General features: G+C 41.7%; 1 protein-coding gene across 2 annotated transcripts; it reads left to right on the forward strand.

Annotated features, from left to right (window-relative positions):
* Positions 1-297: 297 nt before the first annotated feature.
* Positions 298-24,831, forward strand: GSPT1 (G1 to S phase transition 1). 2 transcript variants are annotated; one of them, XM_063430304.1, is made up of 15 exons: positions 299-671; positions 9,336-9,383; positions 12,243-12,284; positions 13,886-14,110; positions 15,095-15,128; positions 15,699-15,776; positions 16,062-16,242; positions 19,101-19,255; positions 19,508-19,648; positions 20,133-20,226; positions 20,436-20,516; positions 21,114-21,287; positions 22,073-22,162; positions 22,660-22,828; positions 22,954-24,831. In XM_063430304.1, exons 1-15 carry the CDS (start codon positions 500-502, stop codon positions 23,004-23,006), a joined length of 1,737 nt encoding a protein of 578 aa, XP_063286374.1. In that variant the 5' UTR covers positions 299-499; the 3' UTR covers positions 23,007-24,831. The 2 variants fall into 2 exon arrangements, with proteins under 2 accessions (XP_063286375.1, XP_063286374.1); XM_063430305.1 differs by lacking the exon at positions 12,243-12,284 and having other exon boundaries at positions 298-671.
* Positions 24,832-25,138: the final 307 nt, after the last annotated feature.

Genomic DNA, 25,138 nt, shown 5'->3' on the forward strand with positions numbered 1-25,138 from the left:
CAGTGTGCGGTGCCGCCCGGTGACCATGGAGAGCTCTGTGTACCCGGCCGGTATGTGGACATGCTGCCAGCACACACAGTCTATGCACACACACAGGACGTGGGGGGGCTGAGTGTCGCAAACCACACTTCCCGGCAGCACTTTGCGGCTACGCACGGCAGAGGAGGAAAGGCCAGTCAGCGGCTTTGCTGTCGCGGTGGCTCACGGGACATGTAGTCCGCAGGCGGGCGCACGCCTGACGCTAGTCAATAGAAGCAGGGCGGTCAGGCGAACTACCCGCTGGCGCCTCCCGCGTCGCGTTCTGTGCGCCGGGCTTACGTCGGTGACGTCACGGCAGCACACGAGGAGCCGTTGAGTGAGTGCTGAGTCGGGTTAGTGGCGCCGCTCGCGGGATCAGCCGGGTCTCCTGGAAGCAAGCCGCAGCCGGAGCCGCCTCTCCCCAGCCCGAGCGGGTCACCAGCAGCCGCAGCCCCCCCTCCCCCACACACAACACCCGGAAATGGAGCCCAGCGACTCGGCCCCGGATTCCTGGGACCAGGCGGATATGGACGCCCCGGAGGCCCAGCTCAACTCAGCCCTGGCCTTGCTCAACGTCAACGCCAAGCCCTTCGTCCCCAATGTACACGCCGCCGAGTTCGTGCCTTCATTCCTCATCAGCGGCAAGGAGGAGGGTGAGCAGCGGGATAGCCGGGGGAATAAGCGGGACAGCCGGGGGGGATAGCCGGGGGAATAAGCGGGACAGCCGGGGGAATAAGCGGGACTGGGGGGTAAGGAACGGGCGGGGGGGACCCCGCTCAGCTCTCCGCCAGCCCCCCAGCCAGGGCCGACCGGGATGGGGCTTAAAACCGGGGAGGGTGGATCTAGCTGGGGCCTAGAGCCGGCAGGGAGGGTGGGCATGGCTGGGGCCTAGAGCCGGAGAGGACGGACATGGCTGGGGCCTAGAGCCGGCAGGGAGGACGGGCATGGCTGGGGCCGAGAGCCGGCAGGGAGGACGGGCATGGCTGGGGCCGAGAGCCGGCAGGGAGGACGGGCATGGCTGGGGCCGAGAGCCGGCAGGGAGGACGGGCATGGCTGGGGCCGAGAGCCGGCAGGGAGGACGGGCATGGCTGGGGCCGAGAGCCGGCAGGGAGGACGGGCATGGCTGGGGCCGAGAGCCGGCAGGGAGGACGGGCATGGCTGGGGCCGAGAGCCGGCAGGGAGGAGGGTGGACATGGCTGGGGCCTAGAGCCGGGGAGGATAGTGGGCATGGCTGGGGCCTAGAGCCGGGGAGGATAGTGGGCATGGCTGGGGCCTAGAGCCGGGGAGGATAGTGGGCATGGCTGGGGCCTAGAGCCGGGGAGGATAGTGGGCATGGCTGGGGCCTAGAGCCGGGGAGGATAGTGGGCATGGCTGGGGCCTAGAGCCGGGGAGGATAGTGGGCATGGCTGGGGCCTAGAGCCGGGGAGGATAGTGGGCATGGCTGGGGCCTAGAGCCGGGGAGGATAGTGGGCATGGCTGGGGCCTAGAGCCGGGGAGGATAGTGGGCATGGCTGGGGCCTAGAGCCGGCAGGGAGGGTGGACACGATGCGGCAGCCCTGATCTCCCGGCATGAGGGAGGTGCCTGCCGTGTGATAGCAGACAGACACCCCAGCCCTCTGTCTGCTCTCACATTAGGCACAGTGCCATGTGGGGCCCATGCCTGGGGTTATTACATTGATTTTTATGTAGCACTAGCTTGCATCAGGTAGATTCCAAAAATAAAAGAAATACTATAAAAGTTATGCGGTAGATGTGTATAACCTGTTTATGTAGGTTTAACGTCTGGGGAGGATGGTATTACATGAAAATGGGGATATTGCTACAATAGATATCATAGTCAACAGGAGATTGTTCTGAGCAGGTTACATACATTATGGCTAGGCAGATAAAACTGCACTTTTGAACTTGAGAGGGACATATGTAGCATGTTTACTAGGGTACAGAAGCGGAGTTTAAAAAAAAAAGCATGATTTTTATCACCATGTAGTCGTGATGACTCACAGCGTGAGATGCAGTACAGTTCTTATTGAGAATTACTGCTTTTATTTCACCTCCCTTTTGCAGAAGCTTTAGGAGTCGAATGGTAGAAACTGGTTTGGCTTGGGTATTGGCAGTTAAAAAAAAATTTAAATATTTTATGTAGTTTTAGCACAACTAGTTTTTTTTTCTTGGTTTTTGGTTTCCCTTCCATAACTTCAACGATAAGATCTTGAGATTTCAAAAAGTGCACACCTGGTGTTTTTTTCTCAATAGTTGAGATATATACGCTTGTTTAAAGCGTGAATGTCCACGTATAAACAATTTCTGCTTGCATTAAAATAACATTACATAATTTTTTTTTTTTAATACATGGTAGCAGATGTATAGATTTGAATTGAAGCACCATAACCACTATAACCTGCTGTAGTGGTAATGGAGCCTGGAGTATACTTTAGTTATAACTGTACACAGCGAAGTAAAGCCATGCAGGACTGTGCTCCTTGCCTGATAATATCTGCTGAGTGCTCTCTGCCAATACACATGGCTATGCTTTTATTTGTAGAGTTATCTTGTTTCTTCTGCAAGAGGAGACTGGATCTAGCATGGGTGTTCGATGGACCCAGGTAACTTGTAAACTCATATTTATACATTTTAGGGATATACTGTGTGATGGCACAGGACACTCATTGTGCCATTACTACTGCAGTGACTGAAGTAGTTGTTCTTGGGGTGCTCTTTTTAATTAAAATCCAGCATTTCACTGTCAATACTGGAACACTTGAAGTTAAAAATAGACTTAGAATTAAAATTAGAATGTTCCTTCATTTGAAAAAAGTCCACATTCCATAAACCAAGGCTTTATGCAGTGCCAGTCATGGTCAGGGCAGTAGGGGTTGCAGGACTGGAGCGTGGTTGTTACAATAATGTGAGACCAACTGATCTCCGAGAATCATAGTACTAGAGTGAAGGGTGGAAAGTAAGTGATAATATAACTGAAACAAATAAATCATTTGTCTTCTGCATTAGAAGCTGTTGTATTTAAAGGGCCACTCTAGTGCCAGGAAAACTCGTTTTCCTGGCACTAGAGTGCCCTGAGGGTGCCCCCACCCTCAGGGACCCACTCCTGCCGGGCTCTGGGGGGATGAAGGGGTTAAAATTACCTCTTTCTCCAGTGCCGGGCGGGGAGCTTTCCTCCTCCTCTCCTTCTTCCTTGCGACGTCATCGGCTGAATGCGCATGCGTGGCAGGAGCCGCGCTCGCATTCAGCCGGTCGCATAGGAAAGCATTTACAATGCTTTCCTATGGACGCTTGCGTGCTCTCACTGTGATTTTCACAGTGAGAAGCACGCAAGCGCCTCTAGTGGCTGTCAATGAGACAGCCACTAGAGGTTTTGGAGGCTGGATTAACCCTCAGTATAAACATAGCAGTTTCTCTGAAACTGCTATGTTTATAAAAAAAAGGGTTAATCCTAGAGGGACCTGGCACCCAGACCACCTCATTAAGCTGAAGTGGTCTGGGTGCCTAGAGTGGTCCTTTAAAGGTATGCTCCATAACCACTACAACCTGCTGTTGTGTTTATGGTGCCACTAGTGCCATGCAGCTCTGCCAGTGTAATTTCTCAAATCATTTTAAAAAGCAGGGGACTGCAGCCCCCTGGCACGACCCAGTTAAGTTTTCAAACCTTTCTAAATTGGTTTGAGAAATTATTCTGGGAGAACTCCCAGGGCACTGCAGGACAACCCAGTTACATCAGGAGTGCCTGAAAAGGTTGATCCCAGATGTCTTAAAACTAGTGTTTCCATGATGCTTTGAATGCCTTTTTAGAATGGCAAAGCATCATGGAAGTCTTAGTTCTACAACATCTGGGGATCTACCTTTTGAGCACCCCTGAGTTAGATCCATTTAGGAAAGCACTCAAGTGCAATTTTGTATCTGGCCGTTCTTTGCTCAGGAGAGACATCTGACTTCTCTGAAAACAAACGTAGAATGGGGGCCCAAGTAAGTTTCAAAACAGTTTGTCACAGATTACTCTTGCAGGCTGTAGTGGCTATGATGATCAGTCTACTATTTTGATGTTTAAGATGATGCTTAAAGGGACACTATAGTCACCCAGAAACTCCAGTGCCAGGAAAACAATCTGTTTTCCTGGCACTGGAGGGTCCCTCTCCCTCCCACCCCCAATCCCCAGTTACTGAAGGGGTGAAAACCCCTTCAGTCACTTACCTGAGGCAGCGGCGATGTCCCTCACCACTGTCTCCTCCGCTCCTCCTCTGTATTGCGTCGGCCGGTTGGCGAGACTGATCCCGCCCACCGGCTGGGGAGACCTAATGCGCATGCGTGGCAATGTCGCGCATGCAAATTACGTCTCCCCATAGGAAAGCATTTAAAAATAATTTTTCAATGCTTTCCTATGGGGAAATGAGCGACACTCTAGCACAGGTTTCCTGTGCTATGAAGGAGGAAGTGACCTCTAGTGGATGTCTACTAGACAGCCACTAGAGGTGGAGTTAACCCTGCAAGGTAATTATTGCAGTTTATAGAAAACTGCAATAATTACACTTGCAGGGTTAGGAGTAGTGGGAGTTGGCACACAGACCACTCCAATGGGCAGAAGTGGTATGGGTGCCTAGAGTGTACCTTTAAGGACCAAACTTCTGGGGGAAAAAAAAGGGAATCGTGACATGTCACACGTGTCATGTGTCCTTAAGGGGGTTAAAGAACAATATTTACATTGCATGGTTAAACTCCACTCTTCTTGCTTTCCTACAGAGAGCCACTAGAGGTGCTTCCACACTAATAACAGTGAAACTTTTATATATTTATTCAGTGCTTTCCAAAGATATGCGTTTGATTGGACATGTTATGTTTAACACCCTCCCATTCAGTGTTAAACTGCTTGCAAATGATTAAATATTGAATAGGGGGATGGGGCTCAGTGTAGCAAGGCACGATAACCATTCACCTATATGAAATAGTGGTTAGTGAGCCTTTAAGGCAGGGGTTCTCAACCCAGTCCTCAGGACCCCCTTCCAGTCCAGGATTTGGGGATTACCTGGCTGTGTCTAAGGTGTTTAGAAAAAGGGGGTGAAAAAACACCTTAGACTCTAAGGTGTTTTTTGTTTTTTTTTCTAAACGCCTTAGACACACCCAGGTAATCCCTAAACCCTGGACTGGTAGGGGGTCCTTGAGGACAAGGTTGAGAACCCCTGCTTTAAGGAGTAGTGAGTATTTGGGTGATGTGCTTTAGTTTTCTCTCCTGTTGTTTTTGAGTAGCTTGAAGAAAAGCTGGTCATTGCTGTGATCAAACACCTGCCCTTCTACCGTGGCTCGATTTTGGAGGTTGTATTTCCAAATTGGCTGTCTAATATTAACCACGACTAATAAAACATGAGCACAAGTTTCACTTGACCTGCTAAACATAAGCTTGTCTAAGTTACATTACACCAGTCATCCAAATCTTTCATAGAAAGTGAACACAAATTACATACATGGCTAGTAATCTATAGATGTAACATTCACACAAATAGCTACTCTTGGTCTGCCCTTTTCCAACTCTAGCCACATCTGCTTCAACTTCGATCTTTTTTTAACTGAACATTCTGCTTGTCTCACCATAGCTCCTGCTCCCCCTGTTAGAGATAATCAGTTCTGGTTACCTCCTGGTCAATAGAGAGCTTCTGGTAGAGGAGCATTAGAAGGCAGTTGGCGCCATGTAGATTTTCTGTTTATATCAAACCATTCAATGTTTTGATATTAAATTGAGGAATGCTGACGGGAGTCTAGGAAACATAACCACCACAGTAAGTTTGTAGCAGTTATGTTGTGTAGTGTCCATTTAAGTATCGATGGATTTGAATGGTCACAACTTTCCCAAGTCGTTTGATTTTTGTTTCACATACTTTGGTTTACATTGCTTTAACCTTGTTCTTTCTGCTCCAATCGAGGAGCTTTCAGTTTCTTTAGAGATGTATGTTACAGGGCTAGCAGAGTTTTTGTAGTCTTTCTGTGATATTTGTCTAGTTTAGTTTGTCTTTCTAAAGATTACGTTTCTCAGCAAGACTCCATAATCTGTGTCCAAGTGCTGTAGATTGACATATGTCCTATTGCTTCTAATCTCTTTTCCTGTATGACTAAGGAAAGTCCCACCCACTCTTGCGTAAACTAGTTTTCTGTACTTTGCTTGCAGAGAGCTCACATGTCCATTTCTGTTGGCATAAGAGAAGTCCTTTTCAATGTCGTTTGATTAACAAAGGGTGAGCAGCATCACTAAACAGCATTGTTTTGCATTACCTTTTAGTTTCTTGGCCCTGAGAGCCAAAACAATCCCAATGTCATGTATTGAATTTACAATCTGCTGGGAAATACTTCTTTGAATTTTAAAATCTCTTAAACTAATAAAATGTATTGGATATATTAAAACAATAATATTTCTGACCCTATAGTGTTAAAACCACCATGTAGCCCCCACTGGCCCCCTTTTGCCTCCCTAAATATAGTAAAATCTTACTTTAAGTCAAGTCTGCAGCTGCTGTCTCTAACCTGTCTGCTGACATCAGAAGTGGTGGTCTGAGTTGATCACAGTGCTTCCTCATAGGATTGGCTGAGACTGCCTAGGAGGCAGATCAGGGGCAGAGCCAGCACAAGTCAAACACAGCCTGGCCAATCAGCATCTCCTCATAGAGATGAATTAAAAATCTATGCATCTCTGAGGAAAGTTCAGTGTCTGCATGCAGAGAGTGGAGACACTGGCAGTGCGGCACACTAGGCAGGTCTGCCCCAAGAAGCACCTCTATTAGCCATCTGAGGAGTGTCCAGTGGAGTTATCACTAGGGTATAATATAAACACTGCATTTTCTCTGAAAAGACAGTGTTTACAACAAAGCGTGAAAGGAATGATTGACTATACTCACCATAACAAATACAATAAACTGTAGTTGTTCTGGTGACTATAGTGTCCCTTTATTTTATCATAGTAGACCACTGTGCCCCTTTAAAAAATAAAAAAAAATCCCTAAAATCACCAAATAACCTTGCCTGAAATCCAGCAATGGGAAAGTATACTCACATAAGACATATCCTCCTCCTGTGGCATCATGTATTCTCAATACTTCTGTATCTGCAAATCTGATTTCCTCAATGAATCTAGTGCTTCTCAGAGATGCACTGGGCATGCACAGCTTCTGGTAAAGCATACTTTTTATACGGACGTCAGTGGGTTCAGAATTTGAATCTTTTCCTGTCTGGAGCCTCTTACGACTGTCTGACAGGCACTAGTATGCATGGAAACAGTAAAATATATATAAACTTTTTTTTGAGAGGCAGTGCTGTTTATAGTAGCATAGCTGCACGGGGCGTAATTTGTTCCAACATAAATACACCTATATGTTTTTCTGCATTGTCCTGAGCCTTTTATGTTCCAATCTCCTCTACTTCAGAGGATTTGGCAAACTTAGTCTCACCAGCTGTTTAACTTAAAATACCATTAGGGAACTTTATTGCTGATGGCAACATTCTGTAAACGCATCCATTTTCCTGCAGCAATTACAAGTTTAAAAACTCACTTTGAGTACCAGAAGAATGTCATTTTGAGGGATTGACATTATACTTGTGGCATTTACCGTCTGAGGGGAGGTTACCACTGGGTTATTATATGCACTTTTCGGCCATCTTTTTAAGAGTCCTCATCCTATATTTATGTTGAACCGCCACCCTGTTGTAAGTATTCAAGTAGTAAGTAGACTTCTTATCTTGGTGCTGCAGGGAACCACTCCATTGAATTAATCCGATAGAGCTCCCTCTCTGAGCTAAACCCAGCATTGAGGGGTTTAGCTTATTGTTTGAGAGCAATCATCTGACATACTCTGCCATTGAACAAGCACTGCAGGTCTTAGCACAGGTGAGCTAACAGAAGCTCCATCCAGATTTCAGTCAGATGCAGTGGAGGCAGGGAGTGGCGCTTGGACTTACCACTCCCCATCTCCAACACAAGTAAGCCAGAAGTTAATAATTGGACATTTTTGTACTCTCCTTGCCTGAGAGTGATCAGCTGAGCTAATACTGTCTTTAGAAGTGGAAGGGAGCTGCTCCAGGCATTCCCCAGGTAACCAGTAAAGCTGTTCTAAAACAATTTGACTACTTAGAGGGGCGCCAGGACACGTGCTTCGAGTGTTTAAGTACTACTTAAAACTCTGGCTTGCAATCATAATTTTATATTCAGTTCTGCTGCCATTTAATGGTTTTATGTGTGACCGTTACTTATTTCGTAGCCAGCTAGTGTTTTGTGTTTTCAGGAGCCAAGCAAGTGCTATACCAATATCCTTCAATGGGCCTTGACAAATGTCACCAGCATCTAGAAGCCATGCAAGATTTTTAAATAAAGGGGTGCTCTAAGTAACACACCCACAACTGCTTGGAGGCCTGTTTTTTGTTAAGGTGTTTGAGCGTTGTTTTACAAAATCTTTGCTCTCTCTGGCCTTCGGGACCACCCCTTGCTCTGCCACATTGATAATGCAGAATTTACACGTCCCCATTTTATGATTACCAGTTCTGTCCAACTTAGATGGTTGTGATAGGCTAAGTGTATGGAAGCAAGAAAGCCATGTGGTTTAAAAGTGAAATACTCCTTGGCAAAACAAGCTACAGAAATTTGCTTCGTAGAGTTGGCATCCCCTTTACCTTAGATCTCTGACTACATATTTATCTAAAAAACTATGTAATGATTTCTGTTGTGACTGCAGGGGCAGCTTCTATGTCCTAAAATCACTTCATTTAGATGAAACAATTTTGCTGCTTTTTCTCCTCGTGACTTGTTTGGAAGCCATTGATTTGGTTGTCATGGAATTATTCACAGGCGGAGAACACACATAATCAGTGACATTTTAAGATTAGCATAGTGAGCTGTTAATAGAGGTCATTCTGGCTTTCCTTTAAATTGTCCTGCTGAAAAGCTAACTTGTATTTTGCCTGAGGCATCACCGCCTTGGTTTCTGTATCACCTGAATGACTGCCTTTGTTGGAAGCACTTACAATTTTAGTACAATTTCAGTTAAAGGATTTTAGTGGCCACATTATCAGAGGGCCAGACAATGGTCCATGTTATGGCTACGTGGGGAGAGCTTATAAACTCTTTCCACCATAACCACTGTAATTATATTTAGCATTTACAGTTCTCAGTCGCTTTAAATACTTGTCTTGAAACAATTGTCCTGATTTTGTAAATTAAAGCAATCTGTTTTACATGCCATTTAAAAAAAAAAAGTAGCTTAAACCCAGGTTGTCTTGAATTTACCATTTTTAATTTTCTATAGTTTTGAAACATGTCCTTTTGGTTTCCCCAGATACAACCGATAACTCGGCACAAGATGAAAAATCTCTGTCTTCAGAAGGTATGCATTTTGTATATATTTTATCTTCCTGTTTTTCATACTGGAAGTACATTTTTTGAAAACACTTGAATGAATGTGTCCTACAGCACTCTTTATGATACTGGGTGTTGCTGCACGGAGGCCATGACTTGGCATTTAATGCCAAGTCACCATCTCAAAATAAATTCAAACAATTACACCTTTGACATTCAGGGTGGTGGGATGCAGCTGTAAAACATTTAACTATTTACTAAAACCTGATATAAAATGTATTTATATCTGAGCTGTTGAGTATGGATCTTATAAGCAACAGCAGTTCATTCTCTGGAGCTGCTCTTATTTGCAGAGCATTAAAATAGATAACTTAGAGAAGTTACTAGCTGCGCAAGTTGTTTTTAATTGATATTGTAGAGGTACTCTAAACACAATAGCGCTACAGCGTATAATGGTATTGTCATGATGACACCAAACCACAGTCACCCTCATTTTCCATAAACTTCATACAGCCATGAATGGCATTGATCGCTAAACTACCCCAGCACACTCAGCCTATCGCGTCCATCCACTGTTGGACAGATTTTTATTAATGGCTTTTAGTTTTGGGAGATGTCTGTTGTACTGTCTAGACTGCTCAAGAGCAGTTTAACATCTTCAGCAATCTGGATAAAACATGGCCAACCTCCACCTGTCCTTGTATGTTAAGTTTCCCCCAATGCTTACAGGACCAATACTAAATAAATATATATATATATATATATATATAAAAAATTTAATATGCTGATCGGTCTTTATACACTGCTGCCCATCTTGCATATCACCTATGCATTTTTACTAAAAACGTAAAACTTTAGTGGGCTTGGTGGGACTGACTTAATGTGATACAGGGAAATAGCACCTAATGACCCATTTGACTAATATTATTGGTATTTGTATAGCGCCGCAGCGTTTTTACAATATAATGAATGGGGGTAAATTTAACAAAGTAGATATTTACAAAATGTTACAGGACCAATAGGTAGATGAGGACTCTGCCCAAACGAACTTAGTCTAGAGGAGGTGGGGTATAAAAAAAAATAGGGCAGCAAAGGGGGAAACTAGCATAGCTGGATGTAAAAGTGGAGTGGTTCTTTAGGAGAGAGCAAGAGACAGATATGTTACACTGGGAGGCCATAAGCATTTCTGAACAAATGGGTTTTGAGGGACTTCTTAAATGATTGAAGACTAGAAGAGTCTGGTGGTAAGCAGGCAGTAACAAAGAAAAGTCCTGCAAGCGAGAGTTCGCAGTAAGCAGTCCTGACACTTGTAGGATACAGGAAGCCAATGTAAGGATTGACTGAGGGGCAGGGTATGGGAGGACACATTCATTACAAATTGTAGGGGGTAGTACAGCTTCTAGGGAGACCAATTATGAGAGAATTATAGTAATCCATGCGAGGGATAAAGGGTACATGAACAAGCTGCTTGGCAGCATGTTGTGTATGAAGGGGGCGGATGCGGGCAATGTTTTTAAGGTGGAATCGACCGGTTTTAGCAACCTACAGGATATGAGGTGCAAAGGTGAGGCTATTATCAAAGATAACACAAAGACAACTAACTTGCAAGTACCATGAACTTGCAGGAAAGCAAGAGATGGATTAGCATTGTGAGGAGGAAAAATAATGAGCTCTGTTTAAGGGGGTGAGGACCAGAGTGAATAGGGTCGAGGAGAGAGTTGGAATTGAGTAAGCGAGCCAAACTAAGGAAAAGTCTTTCTAGAAACTTGGGGGGAGGGAGCAGAGATATGGGACGATAGTTGGAAGGAAAAGATCTAGGGTGGCTTTTTTTAGGATGGGTACGACAGCATGTTTAAGGGGAGTAAGGACAACACCAGACGAAAGATAGCTGTTAAGGATGGTTCAAGACAAGGGGAGAGAGATCTGATAAAGTGGGAAGGCACGGGATAAAGCCGACCGGTGGTGAGACAAGAGGAGAAGCGCAGCCATCTCCTGTTCAGTAGCCGAGAAGCTTGAAGGGTAGGGAAGGTATGGTCCATGTGTGGTTGCGATAGAGGGGATTCTTTCCTTAATTGTTTAATCTTGTCGGTAAAGTAGCCTGAAAGGTTAGTTTGGGGGTCGTCTTGAGATGGGGGAAGAGAGTTGAAGGTATCAGAAGCCTGGGATTGTGAGAGCATGGACGAGAGTGGAAATGTAGGATTGTATAGCCAGGGTGATGGCTGCGCTGTATGTACGCAGAGATGGATTTTATAATAAGTTTGCCAATGCGGAACTTACTCCAGCATTGTTCAGCTGATCGGGAGCATCTCTGCAGGTAGCTGGTTGACTTAGTGTGCCAATGTTGAAGTTGGGGCTATATAGTCACTATATAATGGTTTAGGTACTTCAAGTCCATACAGTTTTAAGGATATGCTGAATGTAGCCAAAATATATAATACATGTGGGATACAGCGGCTAAACCTAAAATATATAATAATAAAAAAACAAAGCATAATACAGTTGATGGAAATATAATCATTTCTGCTAAAGATTGCACTCACATGATTTTGGAGTTAAATACACTCTAATGGTGCCTCCCCTGGAATTTGGGGGGCTAATGTCTCCCTCTTAGGATCAGGTATCACCCAATATCAGGAATCATGCAGGACTCCGGCAGGTAGATGAGTAGAAGAGGTTTATTGGAAATAAGTTTTAAAATGGCAATAAAAATACATTTTGGTCTTGCGCATTTCGTCCTCTTATGGGACTTCCTCAGACCAATATTCAATAAAAACAATGATGCTCCCAAAAAAGCAGCCTAAACTATGCTGAATGTAGATATAGATATCTGAAACAGTCGTGTTTGCATCAAATGCCAAGCTATTTTATAAGGTCTTTTTGTCTTCAGATTCCAATGCAGCTGTTGGGATGGAGATTTCTGAGCCTGTTGGTAAGTGACAGCTTTTTATATTCTGCTGTCGGTTCAGTTATGTAACACTGTTTGACATTTTGTTGTTGGGGTATAAGGAACAATTTAATGTGTAGTTTTTAGTTTACAGGTAATTTGGGTATATGAATTATCTGTGTGTATTTATGTTGATGTCAGTGTGCTTGGATTTTCAGTCCACGGCAAATTGAGTGTGTGAAATCTTTACCTTGAGAAAGCGACCACTCATGTGAAATGTGAGGGCTATTTAGGAGCCAGCAGAAGCAGAGCTATGGAGCAATACTGATGTGAGACTTTGACATCCTGACAGGAGAGCTACCACAGACTCTGGGTGCAGGGACTGTCAATCACTGCGATATTTGGCTCTCTGCTCACAGTGCTTTTATTGCAAGCCTCACTGTTCCAAAATATACATATTCATTCTCTAATGGCAAGTGGACATTTTGGGTCCTGACAAACCTTTGTAATGCAGTAAGGCTACATAGATCTGTAATATTTCTTTTAACTCCTTAAGGACCAAATTTCTGGAATAAAAGGGAATCATGACATGTCACACATGTCATGTGTCCTTAAGGGGTTAAACTGTCCTTTGAGACAGCTGTTTGTATTGGCTCTTTGTGTACACTACATGGTCAAAGGTATATGCGTCCCCATTGTAATTAATGGAAGAGTACAGGAGTAGACAACCTTGCAAAACATCTCCCTTAATGGTTTGCTAGCATTATGCTAGATAAAGTGCATATCTGAAGTGTTGAAGGATTCCTACTCCTGGAAATAGGGTATATTCGCTTGTCATTTAAAAAAAAATAAAAAAAAAAATTTAATTCCTAAGTAGAAATGTCTAGTGTTTAATTATAAAAATGCTTAACTCGCACCAGGCCTCCCTTAACATATAAACATAAGTCATTTCCAGGCTGTGCTAACTAACCCTATAGATTTCGCTTAAACTCTGAAATCGTAGGATTCCCGCAAATTAAACGCTCAACTGTACATGCCAAGATTGTACCAATCTCCTTTACAGGTCATGCAGAAGAACGTTGCTATGCACAACCAATTATCATTCATTTATGTTCTCTTAAATAAACCCTCCTGTATAGTGGCTTTATGGACAGATTTGTCTTTGGCTGAGCATGTTGGGTGACTTGCTTAGCCAATCAGTGGCATAAAGAAGTAGAACTTCTGCATTAGTTGTTTTTGTTGGTTGAGGGCAGAACCCACGGGTGCTAAGAACCTGTTCTTGACCAAGAACAGGGGGTGACGTCCACAGCCTAACACCATAACCACTACATAAGCATGTACTAATTATGGTGTTCAGGCTGGTCCTCTAAGCTTAGCACTTTGTGTTCTCCAGTATTGCCAAACCAATTTTCTGTCTTTTATGCATCTATACTAGATGTTGACTTTGATCCAGTTGACCATTTCGAATGTTTGTGTAGGATTTTGAAATGTCCGTGGCATAAGTTTAATTCCCATTGTTCTTTCTGAATTTTCTTCCAAACTACTAGGCTGCTACTGCTTTTAGGTGTTCCCCCAACAGGTCACTAACTGTCAAAAACACAACTTTCTTAACCATGCAAACCATTACTTTCTATAATCTCTTACAGTAGAAAATGGAGAGACGGAAATGTCACCTGAAGAGTCGTGGGATCACAAAGATGAGCCCAGTGAAACAGAACCTGGAGGCGGTTTAGGCGATGGAGGGTCTTCTGAAGATGCTGCACCAGAAATGATGGAGGAAGAGGAAGAAATTGCAAAACCCAAAACAGTTGTAGCACTCCCAGATGCCCCCAAAAAAGAACATGTTAACGTGGTTTTCATCGGGCATGTAGGTATGTTGGCCAGGACGCTTGTTCTTCTTTAATTAAAAAAAATTATATAATTTTTTTGTTTTAAATTTATTTTAACATGTTAAATACAATTAAAGGTTTGCTGAAGGCCCTTTCACTTATAAGTCTGCTTATCTGTGTTTGTACCTTTCAGCGATCAGACCTGAAATTATCAAATGTATAGTATATGGCTGGGTTTATCAGTGCATGTGTTTTGTATGAGCATCATTAAATGGAATACAGTTCTGCATGTGAATTACCTTAAAGAGACACTATAGTCACCTGAACAACTTTAGCTTAATGAAGCAGTTTTGGTGTATAGAACATGCCCCTGCAGCCTCACTGCTCAATCCTCTGCCATTTAGGAGTTAAATCCCTTTGTTTATGAACCCTAGTCACACCTCCCTGCATGTGACTTGCACAGCCTTCCATAAACACTTCCTGTAAAGGGAGCCCTATTTAGGCTTTCTTTATTGCAAGTTCTGTTTAATTAAGATTTTCTTATCCCCTGCTATGTTAATAGCTTGCTAGACCCTGCAAGAGCCTCCTGTATGTGATTAAAGGTCAATTTAGAGATTGAGATACAATTATTTAAGGTAAATTACATCTGTTTGAAAGTGAAACCGTTTTTTTTCCCATGCAGCCTCTGTCAATCATAGCCAGGGGAGGTGTGGCTGCTTCTAAACTTACTATAACAATGGGTGAAAAGTATTCCTAATGCAACGTTGTTCATGACAAATGTTTAAAGATGATTTAAACGTTATTCAAGTTCCAATGCTTCTGGTTTACAGCAAATTCATTTATCACTTAAAGCATTAAGGGACTTTGCACTCATGTTCCATATAGGCCACCCAGCTATGGGCTGCAGGTAGTATAGGGAAATTTTCTGCACACTGCAATAAAATGACTTGGAAAAACAATAATATTTTTACAAATGTTTTTTCATCCAAACAAAACCTTTTTACTTACCATTTCTATTATTTCCAGATGCCGGAAAGTCTACCATTGGTGGCCAAATAATGTAAGTATATTTAATCTGCATACAACACAATATTACAAGTGTTGAATCTGTAATCAGAGATGTGATGAGAATGATACCAAGATGTAGACAGTAAGAGTGGCAGATCCTGGAAACAGGGATTGCAGGGGTGGGGGGAGAGACAAACCCAGAGAGATACAAGTGCAGGAAAGCTCACCATGGAGTAATGTCTATTATTATTATTGTATTTATAAAGCCGCATCAGATTTCGTAGCGCTGTACAATGGGTGGACTAACATTTAATTGTAACCAGACAACTGGACATACAGGAACAGAGAGGTGGAGGGCCTTGCTCAATGAGCTTACATTCTAGAGGTCTTTCTTCCTCAATAATATTACAAGAGAGGCTTTAAAGGAACATAAAAAAATGTCTTGTAAGGTTGGTCAAACTGAAGCTGTCCTTTTACATTGATGTTGAACAGTACTATTGTAGTGAGCAATAAGCCAAAATCCAAGTAAACCATAGAGACTGCTAGTCCAAAAATATGTAAACTGGCTATTTTTCTGTGTGTGGCTATATATATATATTTTTTTTTTTCTTATTTTGTTTAGGTATTTAACGGGCATGGTTGACAAAAGAACACTCGAGAAATATGAAAGAGAAGCTAAAGAGAAAAACAGAGAAACCTGGTAATTTTAATCTTAAACTGTCTTACTTGCACACACGTATACACAGTTAATAAACTGCTGGGTATTCGGCATTGGAATTATACTATTTTTATAAAACAAAAAAAGCACTCCAGTCATTTACAACTCATATCTCACAACATTGGCACTACATGACCGATTTATTACTGCCCTCTTTGTTCTATGCTGACTCTGTAAACTTTGTAGTCTACCTTGCACATTTATTTGTGAGAAGCAGTCATGCTTTTTACATTTCATAGTGCTAACTAGAGGTCTTATTTGTTTCAGGTACCTCTCTTGGGCACTAGACACAAATCAGGAAGAACGAGACAAAGGTAAAACAGTTGAAGTTGGCCGTGCTTACTTTGAAACCGAGAAAAAACACTTTACTATCCTTGATGCCCCTGGCCACAAGAGCTTTGTTCCAAATATGATTGGTGGAGCTTCTCAAGCTGACCTGGCTGTTCTAGTAAGGCTTGTTTATTTATTTTTATTAAATGTTGATTTTGATATTTTTTCTGTGAGATACATACACTTGACGTTCCTGTGTTTTGTGATTAAAAGCTTGTGTTAAATAAAGTCTTGACAAACTAGAAAGTGATGGTCAATCCTGATGCTTAAATGGCAGGTGTGGTTTAGCTTTGGCTGTTGCAAATGGAGGGGGAGTGACAAAACAAAAACATACTAATTGTAACCTATATTTACACATGGTTCCTAATGAGTTAGTGTTGCAGGTGTCGCTTTAAATGTCTGCTTTAAAACAATGCTTACTTTGTGGCTTAAAACTTGAAGTCGAATGCTATTAACCCGGCTTTTAAAGTTACTCACATAGCCAGCAAGGATTACATTTTACTTGCCAAAGCACTTGCTAGCAATGTTCGCATGATGTAAATTGATGCACAAAGCACCATAACCACATCACTAGTGATGGTGTCAGTAGTCCCTTGTGTCGTCCTAGTGTAAGACATGCGTAACGTATGGATGCAACTAATTTTTTTTAATTTTTTTTCTATTAATCTGATCAAATAAAAAAATGCTCAAAGTGAATTAACACTTTACAGAATAAGCCATTTTATGAGTCATATAGTAGAATAGAGTGGTAATCTGTGATAAAGGCGCTTAAAAAAGGTGGATTGCAATATAGTACACAGTAGAGTGGTAGCAGCTCACACAACAAAAATAGGCACTCAACAACCTATTCACAATTAAAGCGGCACTGTCATGCCGAATCCCGTTTTTTTTTTAATCCCCCTCCTGCCTCCACTACATCCAATCGACCCCCTAGTCACCCCCAAATGCCCCTAAGCCCCCCTCATTACCTTTTTTTTATTCTTTATCTTCTGCCCCGATCTTTATTCAGGGCGCCGCCATCTTTGTGTGGGTAGGTGAAGTCCCTGTGGGACACGTCATCTACCCACACTACACAGACTGTGAGATTCCCACACATGCCCAGTGAAACACCTGGACATGCGAACGGGAATTTCATCCATTCATTCATTCATTCATCAGACAGACGAATGAATGAATAGAAAAAATCAGATGAACAAACTAACACTGAGTATCAGTGTTAGTTTGTTCGTTCAGTTTATTACAAGGAGGGAGCTACCGGCGTGCAGCTCCCTCCTTGTAATATGTAACTATAGAAGCGGCAGGGAGCTGTGCTCCCCACCACTTCATAAGCCCCCCAGGTGTCCTCCTCACTCTATGGGGGTCCATATGACCCCCATAATAGCACAAGGGAGATTAAAATCTCCCCAATGCCCCTACTCGCTATACCGCGAGTAGGGGCATGTCCACTAAACAGTGAGCAGCCTGTGGCTGCTCACTGTAAAAAAAAATGGTGGTAAGGGGGGGGGGAACCTACTGTCCTCCCCCCTGGCCCCCACCCCTGAGCGGTGGGTGGGGGCCCTAATAAAACAATAAGGGGGGACCTACTGTCCTCCCCCCCGGCCCCCACCCCTGCGCGGTGGGTGGGGCTCTAATAAAACAATAAGGGGGGGACCTACTGTCCTCCCCCCCGGCCCCCACCCCTGCGCGGTGGGTGGGGCCCTAATAAAACAAAGGGGGGGGAGAGTTTTTTTTTTTTTTTACAGTGAGTAGCCACAGGCTGCTCACTGCTTACTAGACATGCCCCTACTCGAGGTATAGCGAGTAGGGGCATATTATTTACGAATACCAAGTAATCTTTACTTAGTATTAGTAAATTTGGCTGAAAGACCAATTCAGGTCTTTCAGCCTTTTAGTAGATAACTCCCTAATTCCCACGGTATTAGGGAGCTATCTACTAAGCGGCTGCAAGATGCAGCCACAGCAATGAATAGGATCGGAGTTTCATTCATTAGAATGAAATTCCGATACGAACAAAGTACCGAATTGCATCCTAACACCAATGGAGAAACTGTTCTCATTCTGTTAGGATGCAATTCGGCAGTTTTGCCGGCGTTCTGTCTAAGTGACAGAACGTTCGGCAATACTGACAGGAAGCATTGTGGGAACAGGGAGGAACGCTAGGGATCATGGGAAAATTGCTCTGACCAGCGGAAATAAAGCACACTTTGCTCTTCCGCTGGTCAGAGCTGGTCAAGCGGAGGAATCCTCCATAAGACAAAGAGTCCCTACTTTGTCTTATGATTTTAAAGAAAACTAAAGAAGACGGGAAGAAAAGAACAGATCCCGAGAGAGGGGGAGAAGAGGAAGAGATTGAGGAAAGGTAAGTTCGGCATGACAGTGCCGCTTTAAGTATATACAAAACGCTATTGTGCAAATAAATGCCTAATAGTGCAAAAGAGTGTGGAGCGCTTTTAGCAGTAAACAAAACACTTACTCCTGTGGTATTCAGGAGATATGTAGAAATAGTCCAGACTATTGAATATAGTCTGGACTATTTCTACATATCTCCTGAATACCACAGGAGTAAGTGTTTTGCTTACTGCTAAAAGCGCTCCACACTCTTTTACACTATTACGCATTTATTTGCACAATAGCGTTCTTTGTACATTTTATGAGTCATGGCCATCACTACCGTTGGGATATATTTTTAAGTACTACACACACACACATATAGATACATACATGGCTATACAAATGCACACATACACGAAAACATTTTATTTAGGCACCCTTGATTTTAGTTAGCATTTTGCAGCTTGATCATGGCTTCCCTGGGGTGCAGTGGGGAATTCTAAGCTTGCTTGGGCTGCATGTGACAAGCTCCTCTCCTCACATGTGGTTTCTACGGGGGGGGGGGGGGGGGGGGGTGCTCTTGATACATTGCAATGAGTAAACCATAAATGTTTTTTTTAATTTATTTATTTTTCTTCCTTGCAGGTAATCTCTGCACGAAAAGGTGAATTTGAGACTGGATTTGAAAAAGGAGGGCAGACGAGAGAACATGCCATGTTGGCAAAAACAGCCGGTGTAAAACATTTAATAGTTCTTGTTAACAAAATGGATGATCCAACAGTGAACTGGAGTAATGACAGGTAATTGATGAGTTACGGTTACCTTCCACTAATAGCTGGTTGGAGATGGCGTGTTGCACCGCATGTGTTTTAGGATCATTTGCACAGAATGACCAGGAAAATGTAAGTCAGGAAAGCATGCATAGCTACATCTGTTCTCGATGCTTTACCACAGTCTAGTTGTAGGTCAATTGCTTGAACTAATATATCCAGCTATGTTTTCATCATATTAACTAATTTACTCTGATGATTATTTATTTTTTTTTTTGTTAGGTATGAAGAATGTAAAGAAAAGCTTGTGCCCTTTTTGAAGAAAGTTGGTTTTAACCCTAAGAAAGATATTCACTTTATGCCATGCTCAGGACTGACTGGAGCCAACCTTAAAGAGCCAGTGGATTTTTGCCCATGGTACAAGTAAGTGTTAAAAATTAAGATTCTCATGCAAATGTTCTGTACAAATCACAGGGGTGCAATCCTACATATACTGTTCTAGTTGAAGTAACCATTCTTTTAACAGATTGGTTTTCCATACTCTCCATCTATCGGTCTACTTCAACCTTTTTGTTTCCCATTACATTTTTCCCACTCTTCCTTTTTGCCACTCAACAGTTGTTCTGCCCTGTGCCAGTGTCCTTTCTGCCCTTTTATCTTTTCACTTTCCTGTACCAGTCTACCCTATTCTAAACTCCTTTTCATTACTGCTTATTAAATTTCATTACTGCTTATTAAATTGGTGCATAAAGGTTTTGTCTGAATATGAGGCCATGTCGAACTGATCTCTGTGGCTAGTTTAATAGTCTTCTTGCGTACCCTTTAATACTTGTGCAAAGTTTATGTGCTTGTGTCATGAGTTGTATGTAACCCCAAATGTTGCTGATCAATCGTATTCTTTCTGTAGTGGATTATCGTTTATACCATATCTGGACAACTTGCCAAACTTCAACAGATCATATGATGGACCTGTCAGGCTGCCAATTGTGGATAAGTACAAGGTGTGTTTTTTTTTTTTTTTTTCTACTACATTAAGTCTTTTATTTTGAATGTACAATTTTTCAGTTATTGTAACCTTTGTAGCTTGGTGCAGGTGTATTCAGTATATGTTAACTCTTATTGCAATAGAATTAGTTATTAAATGTTGTGCTGTGATTAGCTGGAAAATGAGGCATTCAATCGGTTTTTAACCCGTTTGGTTTCTTTGCAGGATATGGGTACAGTTGTTCTAGGAAAACTAGAATCTGGTTCAATATGTAAAGGACAGCAGCTTGTGATGATGCCAAATAAGGTGAGATTTGATTTTGCTTAAACCTTTTACATTCTTTTTAAAGGACCACTATAGTGCCAGGAAAACAAGCTTGTTTTCTATTAACACTATAGTGTTAATAGGTGTGTCCCCCCCCCCCCCCGCTAGGCTCTAGGGGGAGGAAGGGGTTAAACGTTTATCTTTCTCCAGCGCTGGGGACTCCTCCCTCTTCCGACGCATGTGCGGCAAGAGCCGCGTGCGCATTTAATCAGTCCATAGGAAAGCATTTTTCAATGCTTTCCTATGGACTCAAGCATCTTCTCACTGTGAAAATCACAGTAGGGAAGCGCCTCTAGTGGCTGGATTAACCCTAATCTAAACATAGCAGCTTTTCTCTGAAATTGCTATGTTTACAGCGGCAGGGTTAACTCTAGATGGACCTGGCACATTGAGCTGAAGTGGTCTGGGTGCCTATAGTTCTCTTTTAAAGATTCAGTGAAAACGTTATGGGGATTTTTCACCCAGTGGAGTGTAGTCTTGACAAAATGAAGATAAAAATCAGTGTTATGCTTTAAACTTTGTTAATCTGCATCAAGTATAAATATCTTGCTGTTATTTTTTTTTATTATTATTATTTAGCACACAGTTGAAGTTCTTGGACTGCTATCAGACGAAGTGGAGACAGAGCTTGTTGCGTCAGGTGAAAATCTGAAACTCCGACTTAAAGGCATTGAAGAGGAAGAAATCCTTCCAGGTTTTATTCTTTGTGAGCCGACCAATCTTTGCCACTCTGGACGCACGTTTGATGCACAGGTTAGATGATATTCCTGTTTCAATGATTATAGCAGCATAATGATTATGATGGTTAGGAGTACGTTGCCCCCATTAATGTAGCAAACTTTTTTTTTTTATTGGTTTGTTCTCTTACCACTAATGCAAATTTCAGGCGTCTGCAGAGCAAAGATCTTGCTGCTCATTGATTGGCTGAGAGTTAGCTGATCACTCTCGGCCAACGAATGAGCGTCTGCATTGAACTTTTCTCAGAACTGACCTTAACTAATGTTGCAAGAGAGCGAAGTTACACCTCCAACAGCAGAGTAGTTTAATATTCAAATTTTAAAGTGAAACTCTGAAACTGTGAAACAGTCTCCAGACACAATGACCACTTCAAATAACTGAAGTAGTCATGATGTAATCCTGGAATAACCCTTTAAGAGCGCAATAGGTGACATGCCACTTATATAATGTGGATAGATTCATGGATGCATTGCCTCCTAAAATTAATGTAATTTTTCCTGTTTTTCAGCTTTTAGTAGTTTCACCGGCTGTGTGGGGTGGGGTTGGGTTAGTTATAAACTGGGTACTCTAGATCAGGTCTTAAAATTTACACTAGTCATTAGCGAATGAAAGTTTAGCCCTTGCAAGTAGAAATTAACCCCTGATACGCATTCTATGACTTGTAGTGGCAAGTACATTTTATGGCATGGCTAGTAGAATAGAACTTCAAATTGTAATCCCTACTGTAGTTAATGCATACATTTGCTGGTTTGTTTTTGTATATGTTGATTTTTAATTTACAAATTTTATATGTATTGCAGATTGTCATTATCGAGCACAAATCTATCATCTGTCCTGGTTACAACGCAGTGCTACATATTCATACCTGTATTGAAGAAGTCGAGATAACAGTACGTGTTTCCACATATCAGCTCGTTTAGCATAGCTGACCATTCTGTTTTTTTCACCTGTTAAAACAAATATTTTTTGGGTGGGGGAATGCACTCCAGCTGCTGATCACTAATTTGTGAACAGATGTCACTGACCGGCAGCTCATGCATGTGTAGACCTGCAACAAGTGACCGTTGCAGGACTACAGGTGAACATTAGTTGATAAGCATAAGTTTATGACTTCAATAGTATTTGCTCAGTGAGCATCCATGTAGGAACAAAGTTATCAAAGCTGGTATGTGTTGATTTGCAACACACTGCATATTGTGACTCCATGCTTCTTGAATATTTGTAAAGCCAAGCTTCTAAATGTGTAATTCCTCTCGGGTTTTTGTTTGTTTTTAATTTTAGGACGCTTGGCACAATGGCTCTTAAGATAGGACACTGCAGTTTAATTGGAGTTACATGTCTGAATCCTGTATCTAAAGTTACTTCCTCCCCCCCCCCCTCTCTCTAGGCCTTAATCTGCATGGTAGACAAAAAATCAGGGGAAAAGAGTAAGACACGGCCCCGGTTTGTAAAACAAGATCAAGTATGCATTGCCCGCTTGAGGACAGCGGGAACTATCTGCCTTGAAACCTTCAAAGATTTCCCTCAGATGGGTCGATTTACCTTGAGAGACGAAGGTAGGATACTGATGTTTTAAAATTACACCAGTTTAAATTGAATGTGTAGTTCACTTTATAATATGATGCTATTCTTCCTCTGCTGCAGTTGTATTCTCACCACATTTCTCTACTTCTCCATTTAGGTAAAACCATTGCAATTGGAAAGGTCTTGAAACTGGTTCCAGAAAAGGACTAAGTTGTTTTTCTGTATTTTTTTGTTTCTTTATTCTTTTTCTTTTTTTTTGTTTACATTTTTATTTTATTTTATTTTTCCTCTTGATCCTGCACAAACGTGAGGAAAATTGACTATACAGAAGCCTACTTCACATCGCCTTCTTATTTTCTGCCCATTGACAAACAATTCCCAGAGATCAATTTCACAGCAGAAATACTATGTCCACATTGTCAGCTTTCTCATATTGAGAGCTCTGCTATGCCACTGTTGTACACCCCCTGGATCTTTTTTTTTTCTTTTTTTCTCAATCCCGTCTAAATTCCATTTCTTTGGAGAGATTTGGCTATAGCTTTTAAGTCATGTGGACAGTTACCTACATACCCAATTCAAATTTTTATAATTTTTCTCCTCCCCTTTTTAAATGAAACATTTTCCCTTTCCTCACCTCCAAAAAAGACAACTTTGAAAGGCAGAACATTCAAAGTGTGCGAATGTGTGAGCACATGTTACAAAGAACTACCACCATGTTAATAAAATATTCCATTTAAAACCCTTATTCGGTATTTGAATTGCTTTTGAATGCTATTTTTATTTATTTTGATTTTTTTTTTAACCTGAATGTAACACCTGCTGCGTTAAATTTTTAACTTTCCAAGTAACCAATATTTTGGCTTGGACCCCTAAATTATATACCCATTACCCTTTCCCAACAAATATGCCATATACAGATAGGTTTGTAATATTTCCAGTTGCCCTTATGAAGTGTTAATTTTGCGTGCCAGGCCTGGTGAGCAAAGTCTCCTGGGCAATTCGCATGTTGGCGGTCTTACAAACTAACTGCATTTAAGCAAACTTGACTCTGCTATTGTTAATCACAAGATTGTTTTGAAAAGAAAAATATATTTTGAAGTTTGAGTGTAAGTTCATCAAAAGGCAGGTGGAGTAAAATACTTGTATTTTCTATATTCAAACACTATATGTGTAGTAGAAATGATGAGGGGTCTGTTACTCCTCATCTCTGCAATACGTTGCAGGTTTCTTCAGCATTTCAAGGGATGAAATTACAAGCTTGCTAGAAAATGTCAGATTTCTGATTTTAAATGGAAGTCATTAGTAGCTTTTAAAACAGGCTACATTTTAATATTGACTGGAAAATATTCCAGTTCTTGATTCCAGTTAAGTCTTTGTGTTGTGTAATATAAAGACTTGACTTCTTATCCTTGCTGCTTTAAAACTTGTTTGAGATGAGCAGAGGACTATCATTTATTAAGCTCATACGAGTTTGCACATATTGAAATTTTGGATATATGATCTTAGATAGTCCTGCCATCTGTAAACTGCATATCAAGAGTTGTGCTTCTCTAGAACTGAAAGCAATGTCTCTGAGTTATTAGAAACTACATCAGCCAACTTTGTAAGCCTTCTGCCCCTCTTATCCTCAGGGATACCAAAAGCAAAAGTGTAGTGATTATGAAATGAAACATCCACTGATACAACAAAACGACCTTAACGAAAAATATGTTAGAAGGCATGTATGCTCATGTCAGGCAATGCCTGAATTTGATCTTATGTGTTGCCTTGTAACACTTTTTTTTTTTTTTATTACTTATTACATTAGAATCTGGTTGTATTTCGGCAACCTATACACAACTGCAGTTTTCAAAAGTTGAAACCGTAAAGATTGTTTAACCCAATTTTGTTTCTTTGTAACTGTGATTTCACATTCATTTCACCTATGAGGCTACATTGTAAGGCCAGAGAAATTTATTGTCCTTCAGTTTCAATTGATTGCTCTTGTAGCTGCCGTAATGCATGAAATGGAAATAAATTTTATTATGTCGGCAAAGATGTGGGTTTTCAGTTTTTCTGGTCAACCTTAATTTTATTTTTTATTTTTTTCATTTATTGTTTTTACATTTTGTGGTATTGTGGGGGGAGCAGGAGTTTTCTTTTTATTTTATTTTACATACTCTTGAACTTAGATGATTATAATAAGATTATTTATTATGAAATTGTCTAGATGCTTTGTTTATACTGTTCCATATGAATTATTTTAGCAGATTGTTAAATATGGTATACACAGTTTGATTAAGAGCATTTGTGTGATCCATTCCCCTCTAATGCTGTGCATTCCCCCACCACTTTTTTATTTT

This window comes from Pelobates fuscus, chromosome 8 (assembly GCF_036172605.1).
Source record: "Pelobates fuscus isolate aPelFus1 chromosome 8, aPelFus1.pri, whole genome shotgun sequence".
NCBI classification, from domain to species: Eukaryota; Metazoa; Chordata; class Amphibia; order Anura; family Pelobatidae; genus Pelobates; species Pelobates fuscus.

Bases quoted from the DNA above. Each gene is read 5' to 3' on its own strand.
- GSPT1 (XM_063430304.1), top strand. From the start codon at position 500: ATGGAGCCCAGCGACTCGGCCCCGGATTCCTGGGACCAGGCGGATATG. The intron at 672-9,335 runs GTGAGCAGCGGG...TGGTTTCCCCAG, and splicing joins CATCAGCGGCAAGGAGGAGG to ATACAACCGATAACTCGGCA. The intron at 14,111-15,094 runs GTATGTTGGCCA...TATTATTTCCAG, and splicing joins GGTTTTCATCGGGCATGTAG to ATGCCGGAAAGTCTACCATT.